Source organism: Manacus vitellinus, unplaced genomic scaffold (assembly GCF_001715985.3).
Source record: "Manacus vitellinus isolate BGI_N305 unplaced genomic scaffold, ASM171598v3 scaffold_10_pilon, whole genome shotgun sequence".
Lineage (NCBI taxonomy): Eukaryota > Metazoa > Chordata > Aves > Passeriformes > Pipridae > Manacus > Manacus vitellinus.
Window position 1 is genome coordinate 9,709,599 of NW_021938838.1, and position 19,772 is coordinate 9,729,370.

The 19,772-nt window shown below is 37.3% G+C and overlaps 1 protein-coding gene across 1 annotated transcript in view; it reads right to left on the reverse strand.

Annotated features, from left to right (window-relative positions):
- ITFG1 (integrin alpha FG-GAP repeat containing 1) overlaps window positions 1-19,772 on the reverse strand; it is a 68,953-nt gene that overhangs the window by 29,196 nt on the left and 19,985 nt on the right. Inside the window, exons 8-9 of the mRNA XM_018084738.1 lie at window positions 7,895-7,989; window positions 1,040-1,212 (exon numbers count right to left, since the gene is read on the reverse strand). Coding sequence (XP_017940227.1) covers window positions 1,040-1,212; window positions 7,895-7,989 — 268 coding nt within the window. The remainder of the gene's footprint in view (window positions 1-1,039; window positions 1,213-7,894; window positions 7,990-19,772) is intronic.

Sequence of the window (19,772 nt, forward strand, 5' to 3'; positions counted from 1 at the left end):
TTACATTTCTTCAGATGCTGGGAAAATCATTTGTGCAGCATCAGACAGACTCTAGTCAGGGCACAGCACGCTGCACATCTCCTGTCTGTACTGAGGTTCACTGGCATCATGGTCTCCAGAGCTCTTTTAAGTTTTCCTTAGAATAAACAAGCTATTTATCATTCCTACTGTCAAGCAAAAGGATGTTCACATGAGAACATGCTGCTTCACTTCAAGGTAACGATAAGGACATGCCAGCAGTCCCATCAGCAGGTGCCAGGTGAGAGCTGCCCACGGGCTCCTCCGTCACGATCAGCCGCGTTTATCCCGGAGCCGTGGCACAGCACAGGGAGGCACCTCCTCGGGTCAGCTGTTATGTGGATCACTAACTCCTCAAGGTACAACAGTCCCCCTGTAAGCATCCCTACATGCCCTCTATCATACAGCACCAGCTGGTAGCAATACAAAATATTGGGAAAGCAAGTAAAGAAGAAAAAATGAAAAAAAAGGGAGGTCAAAGATTACACTGACAAATTTAATAGGAAGGGTTAGAAGCTCCTTTTGATGGTGGGGGAGGGAGGTTGGATTTGTGTATTATTTATTTTCCAGTTAAAGTTGGACAATATAAGAACCACTGGTAAATTATTAGGTTTATCTAAACTTTGTGGCTTTCAAAAGGGACAAACCACTGTTGCATTCTTCAGCAGTTACCAGTCAGCCTTCACTCCATGTGACAGCGTGGAGCAGTTTCCCCAACTCTCCAGCCTGGTGTTACCAGTCAGCACTGAAAGCTGAAATCAGGGTTTTACAGAAGATGATTTGGGAAAGGAAAGGGAGAGAATCAGCTCCTGACATCTGGGAGGAGCACCTAAAATGCTGCCTCATGCTCCAGTCCTGGGTGCAATTCCTCACAGTCCCTTTTTACAAAGGGAAACGCTTAACAGAGATCAAAGTCTTGCTCAATTGTTAAAATGAATGAGATGTACTGAAGTTAGTAATTTGTATGACTGATGATGGAACATGCACCTGCTAGTTTTATTTCTAGTTGCATGTACTCTACCTTCCAGAAGTGTTCTTTAGTATAGCAAGAGCATCTGGGTAGCCATCCATATTGTAATCTCCAATATGAAGTGTAATTGGAAATGAAATTTCTGTTGAAGATTTGTCATTTTGATATGGTACAAAGCCCCAGATTGTGTCTTTATTTCTGAAGTCTTGCAAGACAGGAATCCACTGTAAAATAAAATGAAAAAACAACAGTTAGATAAAGCAATCCATTTTATTTATTTAAACAAGGTAATTCCATTTAAAACAGCTGACATTTTTTCACTTCGTCAGGATTTTTAGCCATTTACAAATTTCCATAGAGGAAATAAGGATTATTTCCTAAATCTGTCACCAAATGAAAAAATTAATCTGAGTAATTTCTATGCATTAAATTATTCCAGAACAGGAAAATGTAGTTAAGGTTGTAAGAATAAAGGACTTGTGTTTTGGAATGTGTCCAGTATACGGAGATATTCAGGAACACCTTAACTGAAATTCAGGCTTGCCTGGAATCTATACTAATCCTTAAGTGTAGGTAAGCCCAAACCATCAGGGCCTTGAGATCTTGAGTCTCATTTTTTTCCCCTGGAATTGCAAGCAGTAGGCATCATTAAAGCTGGAGGACTGAAGCACCCTCATCAAAACTGCTGGATAATATCAGTATGCTTCAGGACAGTTCATATCTGAATTCAGTGTTGCTCCTGCTTAAAGCAGGTTCATTTCAGCTCAAATGATTCTATTATTCATGGATTTTTAGAAGTTCAAGAGCTTCAATTCCCCTCCTATCTCCCCAGCAGCATCAGATACTGAAATATTTGATAAGAAATTAAGATTAAAGTATCAAACTGAAAGTACAAAAGAAATGCAAAATATAATTTTTCCAGGACAAGAAATGCACTTACTTTCCAAAGTGTTGCAGAGGTGCTAAATAGGAACTTATCTTAATTAAAATCAAAGTAATTTCACAAGTTAGTATGAAACCGAAGTACCAGGGTTAACATTTCAATACTACAGAGAAATTCAGTGCCATTTTTAAAGTCAAAAGTAATTTTATATGTCAACTAACTGTCAATGCCTTCAAAAGGACAGAAGGGTGTCATCTTAAAGGATCACTGTCACCAACATCAAAAGCACTTAACAGATCTTACATGTCTCTCATCCAAGCCTCAATTTAGCTATTTCAGGAACCAGAATGAGATCCATGAGTATCATTTCCTGCTGTGGAAAGACTCCCTCACTAAAGCAATCCAGTAATCAACAACATTCCTGCCACATGGCAATCGTGTGTGACACTTGACTGGTCCCTGAAGATTACACACAACCACAGGCATATCAGAGAAGCCCCCAAAATTACTGAAGAAGCGCATTAAGGTCAACTTGGTTTGGATATCACAAGTGGCTTAGAAGACTGGAACAGTTCTGCCCAACACTGCACACACTCAGTGCATGTCTGCCCACGTAAGTGATGACATTTGAACTGCAATGATGATCTACTGCACTTCTGCTGAAAACTCAAAGTTGAAATGAAACATATTTGGACCCCCAACCCCGTGACATACAGATGTCTATTTGGTTACTGTAAGTTGCTGAAGGTTTGGAAAAAAAAAATCTATGAAACAGAAAAGAAGAAAAAGACTCAACCCAAGGGAAATTTTTCAAAGGGCAAGATTTCTTAGCACTTATTTGTCATGCAGAAGACAGATGATACAATATTATTGCAAATACTGTAATTTTGAAGAACACTGATTGAAATCAGAACCATGAAATATAATACAGCTTTTACTTTACATGGTATCATTCACACAGTCATTGCAGTGAAATCCAATTATATCCATCATATACTTTTTGAATGTTCGCATGTATGGTAACGCTACTTTAAAGAAGCAAAATTAAAAATGAAGTTTTAGGCACAAATATGAATTGGTATTTTCTTTTTATTCTATTCAGAGTGAGTCATAGAAAGCAATTTTACAATCCTAAGGTCTACAATCAGATATAAAACAATAGGTGAACAAAACATCACCAGTGGCCACCAAACATCAGCACCGCCCGTGCCGTGGAGTCAGAGCCCTCCCTCCTGCTCAACCAGTCGTGGGATTGTTCACAAGAGCAGTTGTGTAACAATTCCAGAACATCAGTGTTGCTCACTGCATAACCAGATCACATTCCAGCACCACAAGGAACTGTTTAAACTGACACTTCAAATTCAGAGTAATCCACGCTTTTGGTGAGACTCATTTTGAATATTTCTATTATGAACTGCAGCCTTGTGTAATGTAATGCAAGATTAATTGTTCATGTGCCTCAGGATGGATATTTCACTATAGAAGGCAAAAAATGAAAATGTGTTTGTCAACAATATAAGTCTCTTACTTCTTTTGTATTTCATAATCCAGACACTTTAAGCTTCATGTTTGCTGTTGCTATTTTAATAGGAAAAGACTAAAACCAATTTTTTTTCTTCCACTCTAAGATAGAAATAGGTGGGTATAATGAGGACACACAAAGCTATTTTTTCCAGTTTTCTGATCATATGATTTCTGCTACAAAGCTCAGATGAAAATAGACTGAAAAATAGAATGAGTATCTAAAGAAATTCTAAATGAACACATAAAATTCAGCCAGAGAAATCAGATTTACTTCTTCACTTTCTGCTAAATTCCACTGCATGCCACTAATATAATTACTTAAAACATTTATATAGATATTTTTGATCCTTCAATTAATGATTTTGTGGCTAAAAAAAGGAAAAGTACTTAAGTGCTTGAAAATTTGTTTTTAAGCTCTTCAAACATTTGTTTTTCAACAAGTAGAAAAGAGAATTTTTTACTACTGCCTTGTGAAAACAACATCTTTTTCATTTTGAAAAATGTCTGTGGTATTTGAGAAATATTTAAAACTCATCGCATTCACCCCACTTCACTAAAAAAGGGATCATTTCTTGCAAAGTCCCCATTCTTCTATACATTAGGAAAGGCACTTCTCTGGCTTCAAAGCCTAGTAGCAGGTCTTTGAGTCACAACTGTTGGATTAATGTGCATTTTTAAACTAAGTCCAGAAAGCTGTGAAGCACAAACCCCACCCCCTGCCAGCTGCCCGATTTCAGGCCACCCAGTCTGGAAGTTTGGAAATTGGTGCCCATTCTTGGCCAATACATTTTGTTCAAATGCCAGGGATTCTCCTACTTTATATGAGAAAGATGAGCATCAAGGGTGGCCTGAAAGAGCTGCCCCACCCCAGCCCTTTTCCCTGGGGCTCCCTCTCTCAGCACACGTGCACTGTAGTTCAGCTGCACATAACAAATAGTCCCACCATTTCAGGGTGCATCAGGCTTTCAGTGCCTGCAAAGGTCACCTGAATCCCTTCCACAGTTGAGCAGCCACTATTGCATAAAAATAAACTAAGTAAATGACTATACTTTACACCATTAATATGGTGTTCAAAGCCCAGAAGATGATGATCCCCAACACTGATTCAGAATCATAGGAAAAAATAATCAAGGCAGTAAAGGTCATGTTTTCAATGCTCACAGCCCCACAGCTGCTTTCAGAAAGATGAGCAACTTAGGAATGATGAGAGGATCTTGCAGAACCTGAGATTTATGACAATTACAGCAGCTGAATCCACCCCACCCCCCTTTAAACTGTTATTAGGAATGAGGAAAAACTTCTGGCACTGACCAAGTGCAGCTGGTGATCGATGCTGTAACATTCCTCTCTACCCTATGGAATGACACCACAAAGACCTGTGGTTTGCTGTAGGATGCACCACTGTGTCCTACTTCAGAGCTGCTAGATTTCCAAGAGGAATAAAGCTATAACCTTTCTATTATACAGAGAAAGGTTATAAGAATCATCCAGCCCACAAAGAAATTCTCAAATGAAGGCACTGAAATAATACTGTTTGCCCCAGGAAACAAATGAAAAATCATACCAAATACCTGGCAAAATTAAAAGAAGGATTAGTCATCTCTAAGAATACCATAGTACCTAGAGTTTCTACAATAAGTAGTACCAGGGACATTAAAACATTTCTCAGATTAGACTGCAGGTGAATTAAAAGAAGTCTGAGGTGTCCTAACACCTGCCATAATCTGAAACAGTGTATAGGATCCCACTTCAGATCTGACAGCAATTCTGCTGTTGCCATGGAAACATTCACATTCCTTTAAAACATTAGTAGGTCTGTATCTCCTAATGTCACTCGTGTGTATTTTGTTGGCCTTTACTCCTGCTCCATCATCCAAAAGAAGAAAATTTTATCTGAGATATTTCTAATACTTATAAAGAATAAATCATCAGATTTCTCATGAATATTAACCTACTTAGTCAAAACTTGGGAGCTGGGTCATCTCATCTCACAGTGACCAAATTCAGTGAAATTAAACATTCAAAATAAATATGGGAATTCACATGTTTGAATAGATTTCTACCTGAAAGAAGCCTGCAACACATGGGAAAAGCTGCAGACACAGGAATGAGGATACTGATACTATCCACCGTTTCAGAACAGAAAAGAGAAAATGTTTTAAGAGAAGCAGCTCCATCAGCTCCAGATGAGTGCAAGAAAAGAGTCCTCTAGATAGAATTCTTTCAAAAGGTTAGGTCAGAACAGGTCATTATTGCATGCCATTTGATACTGTCATTTTTAATTAAAAAGTCATTCTAAAAATATCAAAAGAAAATTGCTTTAAAGTTTCTAGGTAAGTATTAATACTTTTTAATACTTTTTTTCCTAGTAGGGTGAGAATGTTGGATTCTTCACTTTTTAAAATGACGTGACAATATTTAACTGCTAATTTTTATCTCAAAAGTCATTACCTTGGAAATTTTTATAAAATTGAAACTACGCAGTGAAATTGCTAAGTTAAGTAAATACATTAAATATAGGTTAAAAAATTGATGTATTAGTAATTAAATAGTTTACTCCAATAAAAAATGAAATAATGAAGGAAGATAAAACTGTCTACATGCAATGTTACTTCAGAGCAGGTAACAATAACAGACTCTCCTTTGGAAAAATTCTGATATTATGCAAATTGACCCACACCTTCCTCTGCCACTGCTGCATCACTTCCTTCTAGAAAGGTACCCTGAGCAACAGATAACAGAACTGGCCCTCAGCCATCCACTACTCTCAGGTAACCAACAGCTTTGTATTTCCCAGTGGTACCAGCTGTTTGTGTGGGGTTGATTTTCTACAGTGAAATTACTTTAATTTACAATATTTGTCTCAAATTTACATGAGCAGAAAAACTCAAATGCCTTTTAATTCTTATATTATCAAGAGTAAGTAGCTAAATCGAGAGCTGAAGAGCAGTTGTCCTTTGACAAAGAGCACCCCAGCTACTCACCCATTACAGGATGTAACCAGTGTGCTCATCCAGAGAACCAGAAGCAATGCAGATATCATGACCTGAGCAGCCACTTGCTCAATACAAAGGCTATGGCCCATAACTCAGACTCCCCTGTAACACTGTGCCTCTAGCAATGCTATCATCTATTGTCTGCATTCTGTGTTTACAGGGAATGAATGTAAGAAAAAAAATCCAAAACAAAACAAAAACCCAAGAACTCACAACCAACCAAACACAGTGTGCACAGCAAAACATGATTTCTGAGAACAGAGCTGCCATGATCAGAGGGCTAAAAGAGATAAATTGCCAAATTTATAGTTACTCTGTCTTACACTGATGGTATATTCCATCCCAGTTATTCTTCCTGACCTGACTGGAAGCTGTGTGCTTTCCTTTCCAATATAGAGTGATTTTCCTCACTAGTAGGAAAGTGTGATATAGCCTGTGTTCTATATATTTTGATTCTTTAAATGAGAAAATCTACACTTGAAACTTGGGCTACAGACTGTAACAAGTTCACTGATAAATTCTGAATTATAGATCAGAGAGGGTACTACTATCAGCACAAAATTCTACTTTTAATTTGTCAGTAAGGGAATAATCAGTAATTCATAACCTTGCTAGCAGCATGTGTGGCACACACTGTAAATTTTTGTAAGTACACTCGAGTGGGTTTCCTGTCAGCTACAAGTACTTTATAGCTCACCTTGGCCTTTTGGTTCATTGATAAACATGATAAACATTGATAAACATGAATTTAGTAAAATATTTACTAAGGCATCCAACAAACATTTAGTTAATTTACTGTATGCTGCAACTTTATTATAAATGAGGGCACTGTAAATACTTAACCAGCTTAGCACACACTTATATAAATGAATATATAGTAATCTGCTCCATGAATTATGACCATGTCTCTCAAAGCCAGCAGTGTCATGAACAAACGAGACTGCAGTGGTTTAAAAGAAGCCCAATTCTGAAGATACACAGCCTAAAAAAAGTCTTTGTATATCACTTTTTTCAAGCAAAGACAAAATAGAAATAAGGGGTAAGAGGTGTGGGCTGGTTCAACTGTGTATATATGTGTATGTGTGTATATATATATATATTTCTACTCTAAAAGAACTCCCGAAGTTAAACTAAAGAAGCTTATTTGAGTTAATTAGATCTGTTTCCAACTCTTAACACAAACCTTGTTTTTCATCTCATGCTGGGACAATTATAGTGCTTAGAACGCAGTGGTTTGCAATCAAGAAACTCCTCAGAAGCATTCATCATTTTCCTGAGTAGAATTATTCATTAAAAAGAATTCTAGGTATGTAACCTCTTCCACCAAACACGCATTTTTCAGATAGGTAACAGACAAATAAATAAATAAATAAAAGTCTCTTGTATCCAATAATTACAGATGAGGAAATTTCATTTCTTTCCCGAAAAACAGTTTTTCTATTTCATATTATTTAATAAAGCACAGTATTTTCCTTGGGTTTTGCTATTCCAAACTCCCATTACCTGATCCAGTCCCAGCTTGGTTAGGTAGATGGCACTTCTTTGACATGTTTCATCTTCGCAAACTGGTAATAAATGTTCACTTTGTCCGTCCCCATCTGTCAAAAGGAAAAAAAACCCGTCAGCTTTGTATTTGCAAATTCAGAAACCCTGTTTACAAGAAGTAATCAGCTGTGAATAATTTATTACTGTTCTAGATGTGAAAAATTACATGAGATAAACTGGACCCATTCAAAATCCTTAACCTAATAATCTAATTTGGACCTTTTGTTTGAAGATTGCCTTTGCTGACCTATTTTCATCTTGACCCTTAATATAGGGAAAGTTTTAAATTTTACTGACATATTTAGAAGAATAGGTACTTAGTAATTTAATCAATCCCTTTGTTCAGTTGGGAAGAAAATTACCTTTAATACTGCTATCACAAGTCCACCACACAAACTTATTTAATTTTCTGAACTAGTTTTAAACTCTTGTGCTGTCAGCAAGACCTTAAGAAGAGTCATGAGTTCACATATAATATCTTAATCTGTACTTAGCATAAAAAACAACGTTAGAAAGTTGATTAACACAATGGCTAATAAATCCCAGGCTTACAGAATTAGGTAAATCTGAGTAAATAACAGGTTTTCAAAAATGTTCTTCAAATGCCTTTAATCCACCTATTTCCAAAATCCTTAGCAGAATAATGACTTTCTAATGTTTAAACAAGCAATGCCCATTTGCATCTAGAATTCTGACAGAGCATATAATGGGAAAAAAAAAGTAATAACTGATTTACTGCTCATTATCTACTCCAGGAGAAATCCCTGTGTTCACATGTTGACCTTGCAGCCCTGCCTAGCTCATCCCAAAAGATGCTGCCTCTGCACTGGGATACAGCCCACCCACCACCTGTGTGGGCTGAGAAGGAGGAACACAGAGGGGAGTTGAATGGAAATGCCAAAAAGCAGCAGCAAGAACTGCAAGTTCTGCAAGTCCTGCCACCACTGCAAGTCCTGATTCTAACCAACCTTGCTTTGCCAAAGAGACAGAATGCCCCAGCTCAGGGACATTCCAGGGACTCCACTTTTACAGGCTATAAAATCAAAGCTCATGTTTCAGAAATGTAGCCTATGAACATGCTGGGAAATGGATCTCTATGAACTGCAAATGTTACTGAGAGAATCTAAGGGCTTCAGGCATACACAGTACTTTGTCTTGCAAAAAAATCCAAACCAGTTTATTTAGGCAAGTGGATTTGGTAAAATTACTTGAAGTCTCCTTAGTTAATATGCAAAAACTAGATCATCTGCCAAAGTCACTGAACACCTTATCAATTCTCCAATATAGTACTGAACACAGCCTAGGAGTTCTGTCATACTTCATCTGCACTACAAGAAATGCTTTCTCAGCCTGGCAACTTACATTTCTAGGTAACTGAGCCTCCTTTTAGGGGGTGTGTGTATATCTATCTATCTATCTATCTATGCATAGTTATATTTTCTAGGTCCCTCCCTTATTTTATCAGGAAGTTGGGAGATGGAAAGTAGGGGGTTATAAGGGGAGGAGGAGTGATGAAAATATCAGACTTCCCCAAATATCTCCAAGTGATAAAGCCAAGCCTTTAGTGGCCTCCTACATCCCATCTGCCTTATGAATTATTCTACCTCACGACTAAACCCCTCCCAAATCCTCATGGCAGCTCTGTTATCAAGGATAGACAATTTAGGACATGGAGTAGCCTAAGTGATAGAAATCCAGTAAGTTCTCACCCCAAGAGATGGGAGAGGGAATTACCTACCAATGAGCACAGAAATCAACGTAGCAGCTACCCAATCTGACCAGTCTGAAATCTGCTCCAACTTTTGAAGCTGTTTGTTTTCCTTCTGCATCATCCAAGAACAACAATTAAAACATGTTACTTGAATCTTTGCTTACATGAACTAGATTAAATGTTGGACTGCAGGCTTTTTCTAAATGTAAATGGAAGAAAGTGTTCAGTTTGCAAATCATATGGGAATATTGAAGGGTTTGCTAAAATAGAATTAAGTTGCAGAAATCTGTCTTCTGAATATGAAATTTAACTTAAGCCCTAATATTTTAATCACATTTCTACAAAAGTTTCAGTCTGAAGTAATCTTAGAAGATTTTCAATGACACACAAGGACAAAGAACCTTCAAATACTCTCTTCTTCCTCTTTTTTAGAAAGGGACAAGGACAAGGATGTTTTCATTTTAAATTACACTATGGAGCAGAGGAGAATATAAAATGTTTGATTCTACTTATATTGCAAACATTCATCTTGTTATGCCAATAACTCAGTTTGATAGTCTTGGTAATTAATGTTCAGGAGCAGTTCAGTATATTGACAAAAACAACCTTGGAGCTCTGAAGAATAAGCAATCCATAGGACAGCAAGGACGGAACCTGCACATAATTAGACACAAAGCCATCACCAACACCAGATGCAGGTGTTCCAGACAAATTACAAACTTAAGATTCGATTTGAAAAAAACCAGTATGATCAAAGAACTCACTAACAACAAATTCACCTTGGACCTGCAATACCCACTCTTCTCCACTTCCTGCTTGCTTTCAATCTCCATTTGAATAAACATCCTTCAATGTTAAACTCTGATCTTGAAATTTGAATTCCTCCACAAAGGAAAAGGAAGACAAATCCAAAAAGAGTATCATTAGCACATTGCTCAGTGCAATGAGGTATTCACGTGACCAAACATGCATTGGTGACAATGGCTGGATGAACCCACCAGACATACTGTAGTTTCAAATATTTATAAAAAATACTTTGCATAACATGTCTTTAATAATCTCCTTCTGCCTAGGTCTACCTAGGAAATCTATTTCTGGAGATCCTCTGTACTCTTCACTCAGTTCCTAGAGTCTACTAGTCTTTCTATTACTGTATGGATTTTAAAAAGATCTCAGTCCAAATTGTTGGAAATCTTGAGCTTATTCTTATTTGTAATTTCAGCATCATTTGTAGCAGTAGATATGGCCAAATACTCCAGACTCCAAATGTCCTTTGCTATCATTGCTCAACTTAAGAGCATCTTTGACACACAAAGAAACAACTCAACTGTTAACGAGCATGTTCTCAACACACAATTCTTGCTTTAGAGTGATACTAAAGAACTACATGGTTAATAAGATCAAGTTTTATAGGGAGTGGAAAAGGCTAGAAAAAGAACAGTCCCACATACTCATCACCTGCAAACCTGTACTTATGTCTAAATACGTAAAGACAAAATTAGCAGTCTTATGCCATCTAGAAATCATGTGAGAATCATTACTTACAACTGCCTGTTCACTGTATTTCAAAGAACAGCCATGGATTCTTTCCAGCACTTTGCCCACCTTTACAAAGGCCTGGTAATCCAATCCAAACCAAAAGTACCCCAAAAGCCATGGCTGGTGCAGATCAGTGGGAGCACCTTGCACAGAGAAACTCTTGTATCAGAGAAACTACTTGCAGCTGAAATCTTAAGTGCTTGTGAATGCTGACACTTGCAAAAAAACACATAGCTCAAGTATTTCCAGTCTATTTTAAACGTAAATTTGAGTGAAACTGAGAAAGCATAAGCTTTGATGTACAAGAAAACAACTTGTACATCAGATTAAAACCAACATAATGTTATTAAAAATTGTTCCATGTTCCAAATGCAATACTGAGGTAATGTTTTAAACTGAGTCCACAAATAGCAAAAAATTAAAAGAATCCACACATAGTAACTTCTTCCCAAATCAAGAGATATTGGAGAGACGCTTTTAAAGCAAACATCCTTATAAATTTACTTAACACGAGTAAATATAGGCAAAAGACCCTCAATCCAAAAGTTCAAATTCCTTTAAAAACATAGCAAAAGGTGTCAGAAAAGTGGTGTTTTGCCACAAGATTCAAGGGTTATTAGATTCACTGCACATATTTGTGCAATGCACTTTCCAACATGGACTCTGCAAGGAAAACGGAACCTGGGGAGATGTCAGGTACCGTGATCTCTCACTTCAAAACTGGTTTATAATATGGAAGATAAAGCTGTAGTTATAAGAGCAAGACAGCTTTTGGTGGGTGTATGATCCAAATCCTTTTATAGTTTGAATGCTATGTAGTTCTCCCACAGTGTAATTTTACTTCTGCTCCTTTAAAAACAAACAATAGAATCAACTTTTTGTGGGTTTTTTTAGATCTTAGACTAATTACTATAACTTATTACAGTTATGGTAAATAAAAAGAAATTGTTTTCTGGAAAATTGGGGGTTGGACTAGATGATCTCCAGAAGTCCCTTCCAACCCTAACTATTCTGTGAAATAGAGAAAAGCTAACTGTACAGACTAAGACAGTGAGAACAGTCCAGGTTTCATAATTTTAAAACTCACGCAACAAAAAACCAAGACCCTTCATGTACCACAAAGTTCTCATTCATGCCTTGAGAATCTACTGCTGTCCCTTGAGAACACACACTCAGAACTAGCTGTGGTCCCTGTATTATCACAGACCTTTTTCAGTGCACTTTTCCCAGTTCTCTTGAAAATGGTGAGAAACAAAAATCCTCAGCATAGTACAATAAAAGCCAAGAAGTTTTTCTTTGCTGTTGATTGTAAGTCCAAATAAGGATAAGGCATCTTTTGTATAATACAATACAGCCTAATGAAGCTTTATATGCTTTTTCTGTCTTTCACCATACGTTTAGCTTGCTCACATCTCTCCCTCTTGTCTTTGTCCAGTTCTCATTTTCCTTTTTCATGAGCCTTTCATTTACAGTTCTGAAGAACAGTAAGAGGATAAGGAGGAAAAAGCCTTGTTAGGGTAGTGCTAAAAAAAACCACCCTTCTGAGGCAGGCCAGAAGCTTACAATCAGTACAACTGAGCTTGATATTCAAATCAAATAAAGGTTTGTTTGAAAGCTGATTATCTTAAATCTATCTTCTCAAGTAATAAAATCATTAGAATTCTTTTGTCACTCTCTGCCTTTAGGTGTTCAAGATGGTCATGATGAGAGACAATTATAATGAATTACTAAGATAATTACACATTATTAAAACAATCAATGTCAGCTGCTTTTAGAAAATGTGAATCATAACTTCAAAAAAACAGATGTAAAGAGCTTTTATAGATGATTCAAAGTTCTGTGGACATTAAAGAAACCCTTATAACCCTCTCCTTCACACTAAATCAATTCTGACTCCAAGTCTGTCTACATCCTTCCAAAGAATTCATATTCACAGTTCCTCTGCAGCAGAAGCATTTAAATGCACTGTGCCAGCAAATTGCACACAGAGACTTCCAGGCTGCACCAGAGCCAACAGTGCTGTCTTCTGTCTCAAATGGAAATTCCAGGACTAAGCAGAACACAAGAAGGAAAAAGAAACTATATTAAATACAATATGAACACCTCCCTCCCAAACAATAAGCATCACTGAAATTTCTGTTGCAGTTTCCTGCTGATAGCTGCTTGTTCCAAGTGTTTTAATATAAAACAGACACTCCCAAATCTGGCTGAGCCATTTGCACCTCTCTGATGCTACACATGTTACAAGCTCACATGGCAACAAATCTCCAAGTGCTGACAAATGAAGGGGATAACAGGAATCAAGGCAAGCCACTTGTGTGCCTCTCTTGGGTCAACTCAACCTGGGTTGAGAGTTCCTATTATATTAACCAGGAACACTGCCAAAGAAAAATTCAGTCCTGATGAGATGAAGTTGTTCAACAAGGAATGAATAAGCAGGTGGCACATGCACCACTCCTCCAAATTCACTGTTGGAAAGAAAGCAAAGTAATTCTTAAATCTACAAGCTCCTTGGACAAACCTAACATGAAGCAACAGCAATTCATCTTCCCAGGAGATACCAGCATTTGTCAGCAGCACGTGAAAGACTTTGGCAAAATATGGGAAACCAATATTCCCCCCTCAGAAATGGACACTGGGAACTACATTTAAAGCTAAGTGGACAAAAATATCTCACTGTATGCAAGTCCTAATAAAGACTTGGAGAGAAAGAAATAACAGAAGTAATGTTTATATTTTGGAAGGAATCAAGAACACATATAAAGTTATTTAAGAGTACTGAGTAGCACCTGTCATCTAAGGCTGTAACTCCAGCCAGCCTCAGCTCATCACTCAGCACTCTCACAGGTGCCAAAACGCTCTAAAATATTTTGCTCCTGCAAAATTAGACAACTTAATCCAACAATATCTGTATTATATTATTTATCCTGTACAAGTTCAGGGAAAATAAAAAATACCTCTTGGATTTTCCATACCACCATAGGTACAATCGTACCCAGCTACAATTTAGGGATGGGAAACTGTTCAGAAATGGGTGATTTCTGTGGCTGTCACAGCAGGGCAGATGCCTTAAGGAGCAGGAAATGCAGTGTTTTAAACAGCAAAAGGAATAATATGAAATGATGGTATATATTCAATAAGTATGTGCTAGGGACAAACAGTAAGGATGAGATGCATGGAAAAATAATCTCCTGAAGGGCTCAGAGATGAATTTGAAAGAAGAATTTGAAACCATTGTATTCAGCGGTTTCCTATGTGGACTTTATGTCTGTCCTATATTTGGATGCACACCACGACTGCAAAAAACAGTGGTGAAGTTACTAAGGCAGTCAGATGGGTGCAGTCTGTAGAGCAATGGCATCTAGTTGTAACAAATTTACAATTTCTTTGTTTGTTTGGGGGTTTGTTATGGTTTTTTGTTGTTTGTTTTTTTAAAGGAACAGCAAAGGAGTAACACAGATATCACCTTCAAACTCAACACAGGATCTTTTTCCAGAAAGAACTGTCAAAAAGATACAAATCTAAAAAACAGGACTCATATTAAGACAAAAAGATATCACTGAACAGCATTGCTGGTTACCAATTAACAAATAAGGCAGACTTAGCTCCTAAATTCACTTTCATGGACTCAAAATTTCAAGTAACTTGGTATGTGTTTATGCACTGCTGTTTCAGATGAACTGAAGTGCACCTGTTACTTAAAAGAACCCCTTCCATGTCTAAAGTCTCTCAGAATTCTTCATTTCCATCAGCTTTTATATCTTTTTCATCCAAACTGATCACAGTCAGAACAGTCTTCCTCACATGTAGAGTATTTCAAACACAGCACTATTGTCTTCCTGCATCTTAAGGTTCTTATAGAATCCCTTTTTTGACTACAGGAGCACTTGTGTACTTTCACAATGCACTGCTCAAAGGAGGAGGGTTGTTTACTGAAATGTACCATTACCTTTTTCCTTTGATACACTGCTACTACAGCTGAGAATGCAACATTCTGAAGAAAAAAGAAATTCAGATGCTAAAATGAAGCCGATGGGCAAAACTAAAAGGTACAAACTCAAAATGCAACTGCAGGCAGCAAAGCAGTGCATTTAAGGTACCATCAGCTGCAGGATAATGAAGGTCTACTTTAAACAAAAATCTTTCAATGAAATGCATTTTGCACAGTGCAATGTATGGTTTTTAAAAACCCCAAGGTTTTTAAACAGGACACTATGTTGTCCTGTTTAAACATAATTAACTGGCAATAATGAGATGTTATTTCCTACGAGAAAAGTGGTAATTTCTACCACATCATAAAAGTAGTTAATATATGTGAAACAGTTCAGTTATTTGGTAGGGAGGAGAACAGAGAAGATTCTCTTAGGATTATTACTTGGATAACTGGATTTTAAATATGAGAAAAATTTGAGTTCGGGTCTCTGAAGGAGCTGGACAGAACTTTACCAATCCCAATAGATACTTTGTCAAAAAGCAAGTGTCATAGCAGGATTGAAGGCAAACTTTATCAATTAGAGAAGAGAAAGACTCAGCAGCAGCCAAGGAATCAATTGGCAACAAAAAACTAAAGAACTGAGTTGGCTAAATGCTACCTGGAGAAAGGAAGAGTTGTGTTGTGTTTACTTACAAGGACACCATGAGCAGTATGATCCAGGTTGATTTCAAAAAGCTATTTTTACTCTTTCTATTCAGGCCACAACAAAGTTCTTTGCCTTAACTAAGCAAAATCAATGACTGATTAATCAAACTTTTACATTCTTAGATCAGATATCACAAAGGATAATCTATCAAACTCCACTATCCAACTGAACCTATCACAGTTAAATAGCAATTATGACATTAATTTCCTGTAAAAATGAATTAATGGACTGTATAAACTGCACAATATCCTGTGCTAATTGTTTCTGAGTCACTACTTAAAAGGCATATGTCATTAATCTTTAAACTAACAAGAAAACAGCAGGTTTGTGTGTCCATAACATGGTTCACATTCATGTCATGTCCCCCCCCCCAAAAAGGTAATTTTCATATTGTCCCATCACAATCCTTAAATTTCTTTAAAAATGCAATGTTTCCCAGTATTTTAAATGACAACTATTAAAACTCTCTATATTTGTAAGTATTTATCAAGAATCTAGACAACATCTATGATTTTCTCTAAAGACAGTACAAGCAGATCTTATAAAAAGCCTCTGTGAGCACAGAGATAACAACAACAGAGGATTAATCATTTTTGCTATAGCAACCACTGCACTGCAATTACCATAGTGACATGAGAAGAATAGGGAAAGTTATAATGAAGAGCTCTTACTTGTTTAGAGCAATGTGTCAGCCAAGTAAGTGCAAAATTCTCTAGTGCCAACTCTGCTCACCTTAATCAATTGAAATGCCATTTGTAATAAATGTCAAAAAGCATTTCTGATTTATTTTTAGAAGAGCAATACAAATTTATCAATTGTTCCCTGTCCTTTGGTCAGATTAATGTACAAATCATTGTTATCACATAACAGGGGGAAGTGCTACTTATTACAGAGGTTCCAACTTGGACATAAAGTCTAAGGTCTACTCCATTACCAGAAATGTATTGATATGTACACATGTGCTTTTGCATGATTTTCTGTTAAAATATACACAGCCATATATAGATGCATACAAACATACATTTGTGTATCTTTTTAAGGAAAAAATATATCTTTATTTTTTCAGTACTTAGGAACACTCGGTACTGAGATTATACCAACATCTGTGACAGCTTCTCATGAGTCACCTAATTGCTGTTTTTTCCAACTCCACTTATCCAAATAATTTCTACTTGATAGCTGTTGTTCGACCTGCTCAGTTTAAGAAAGGAAATCTTACCCCAGATCAGTTGCTTTTAGAGTTTCTCAGTCAGGATCTTATTCAAAGCTCCCCCCTTTTACAAATGACTTTTAGCTGGAAAGGGTATTTCAAATAAAATTTTTGGAAGCAGGAAATAATGTTAGACAAAGTCACCTTTTGAAACAATGCTTATTTTGCTAAGATGAAGGTCTGATCAGTAAATCAGATTGTTGCAGGAATGCAGCAGGGTACAAATGGAAGGGTGGGTGTAAATGAGAAGGCAACAGCCCAAGTGACACACCCCCAAACTCACATCTGGACCTGACATCATTCCAGGGTCCAATGTGCACAAGGGTAAGTAAATGAGAAGTGGCAGAGAGAGAAAGCACAGATATGGAATCCTCTGAGACCTTTAGCAAATGGCAAAGCTGGCACATCAGCTGGGAGGTACAGAAAATGTCAAGAAAGGGGAAGAAAAATAGAGGTTGGCAACACAGAAGTAAGAGCATAAGAGGCTTGTGACTGTGTTTGAACGTGTTTCTAGTCCCAGCAGCTGTGTCCTGGTGCCAAGAGGGGACGGTTGCGCAGAGCAGAGCGCGAGCGTGCGGCACCTTCTGCAGCACACACAGCTTGGCAAAACCCGCTTAGGTGGAAGGCAGCACAACCTTCTCACTCATCTCATTTTCCATTTTGTTGTGATATTTTGATTTGTTGTGCAACGAAACCTCCCTCAGGCCCCATTACAGATAGCCAAATGCATTTCTTTGCCTTTAGCTCACTACAGGCAGAAGCTCTAGGATAAAACTCTGCCTTTTGAAGTACCTGTGTGAAAGCAGACACAGCACAGGGGTGAATGCTGTTACTCTGAAAGTATACCTGTAATGTGACCTTTTGCCATTTCACTGTTAGATTGACGCAGAACAAAAAATACCAGAATGAAAACAAACATCAGCAGAACTCAACTACAAACCTCCTTTGCATTTAAAGGTTTTTTTTCCTCCTACCATTTTCTGTATAGGCACTCTTACACCCAACTATTGTGGTGTAAGAGGATTTTTTGATGGTGGGATATTATTAAACTTCCTTCAGACTACATTTCATAGAGAACATGGAATTTAGGATTATATCCCTTCATTACTCATATACGCTGTTTTAGTTACCATATTCACTTCAATATTCTCTAAAACTTGGTTCAGTGAAAAAGTAACTCTTTGTTGCCCTGAGTATTTTAAACTGGCATTAGAAAAATGGGAGGAAAAAAAATAATTGATGCTCTACTCCATCTCCTACCCTGATTTGAAATCATAGTTGTCAGAATCAACCTTGTTCCTTTATCAAAGCACACAGATACATTTACAGCACTCTTCAATTGCTCAGGAAAATTAGGCAGAAAGACATTAAACCATTTCCTCTCCTTCAAGTGGAGTGATCTGGAATGAAGTTGACAGTGTGTGTGTAGTGGTTCAGGGGGAGGCAAGACCCTCATATGGCACCATCTGGGTGTTCTCTCCTAGAGATGAAGGGGCTGAGACCTTTCAGAACAACGACTTTAGAAAGGCAGCATCTCCTCCCACAGCTGATACTGGTGGTCCCTTGCCTCTCTGCTGTCCCTCTACATTTATTTGCAGGCATTTCTTAAGTCCCCGAGCACACTTTCTCCCATGATATTCATCCTTGCTAGAGATTGCTCCCCTGTTGCCTCACACTAGTGCTCAGCCTATGACTTTGATGATAATTAGCAGAGCAGGGCACTAAAAAAAGTGGTGATGGAACTCCAAATCTGCAGCCCCCTTGACTAATCTGTACCAGTCACTGCCTTTTATAATCTTGGCTGTACCAAACACTGCACTGCTGCAGCACTGCACACTCCATTTAGTCACACTTTCGAAATTTCAACTTTATCATTTGAACAGTTCTACTTCTCTCTGTAAAGACATCCCAGGGTTTATTAAAATGCCATTAATTATGATACACTTCTAAAGTTATGATGTATCATCTGGGCTCATTAACTACCTAACACAGAGATAAGGTTATTCTACAGTAAGATTGCTTTCCACATTGCCACTGTTAAAAAAATAAAATTTCTATTTAGTACCTATTAAGACACATTATTCAGAACATCAGCTTGGAAAGCAATTACAAAAACCCTAAGACATTCAATTTTCTTAACTGTAAACTGTAGTACTCTATTCTTTGCTTCACATATTATATAGATAAGTGTTCAAATTTGAAGACGAACAGTAACAGATTTTATAAAAACTTTGTCAAAGATTTTTGAAACTGTGTTAAACATTTCAACAGAAGAACCTGGAGCATGGTTCAGGTTCTACCTGCCATTATTCCCTGTAGATCTGATCCAGCAGAGGTGTCTTCTAGTTCTATGTCATAAAGACCTTTGCTAGAACTCCTCAGAACCCTTCTAAGTGGCAGCAAGAGAGTCACATTCTGGGTCTAAGAACTTTAAAACCTGTCATTTTCTTTAAAACATATTTTAAAAGAAAATGATAAACAAGGTTATGTTTTGACAACATTTAAAGACAGGCTCAGTCTCACATTTAACAAATGTGTTGTATAAATGTACTAAATTAGTTTTTTATGAATTTCTTTACATCCAGTCATGGCAGCAGAATCAGGCCCATAGCACTTTCCCTTGGGATGGAAAACTGTTATTCTACTGCAGAGACAAATAGTATTTTTTGGACTCTATAATCAACATTCCCTATTCTCTGTAACCAAATACACACATTGACAAGCCACAATTGACTA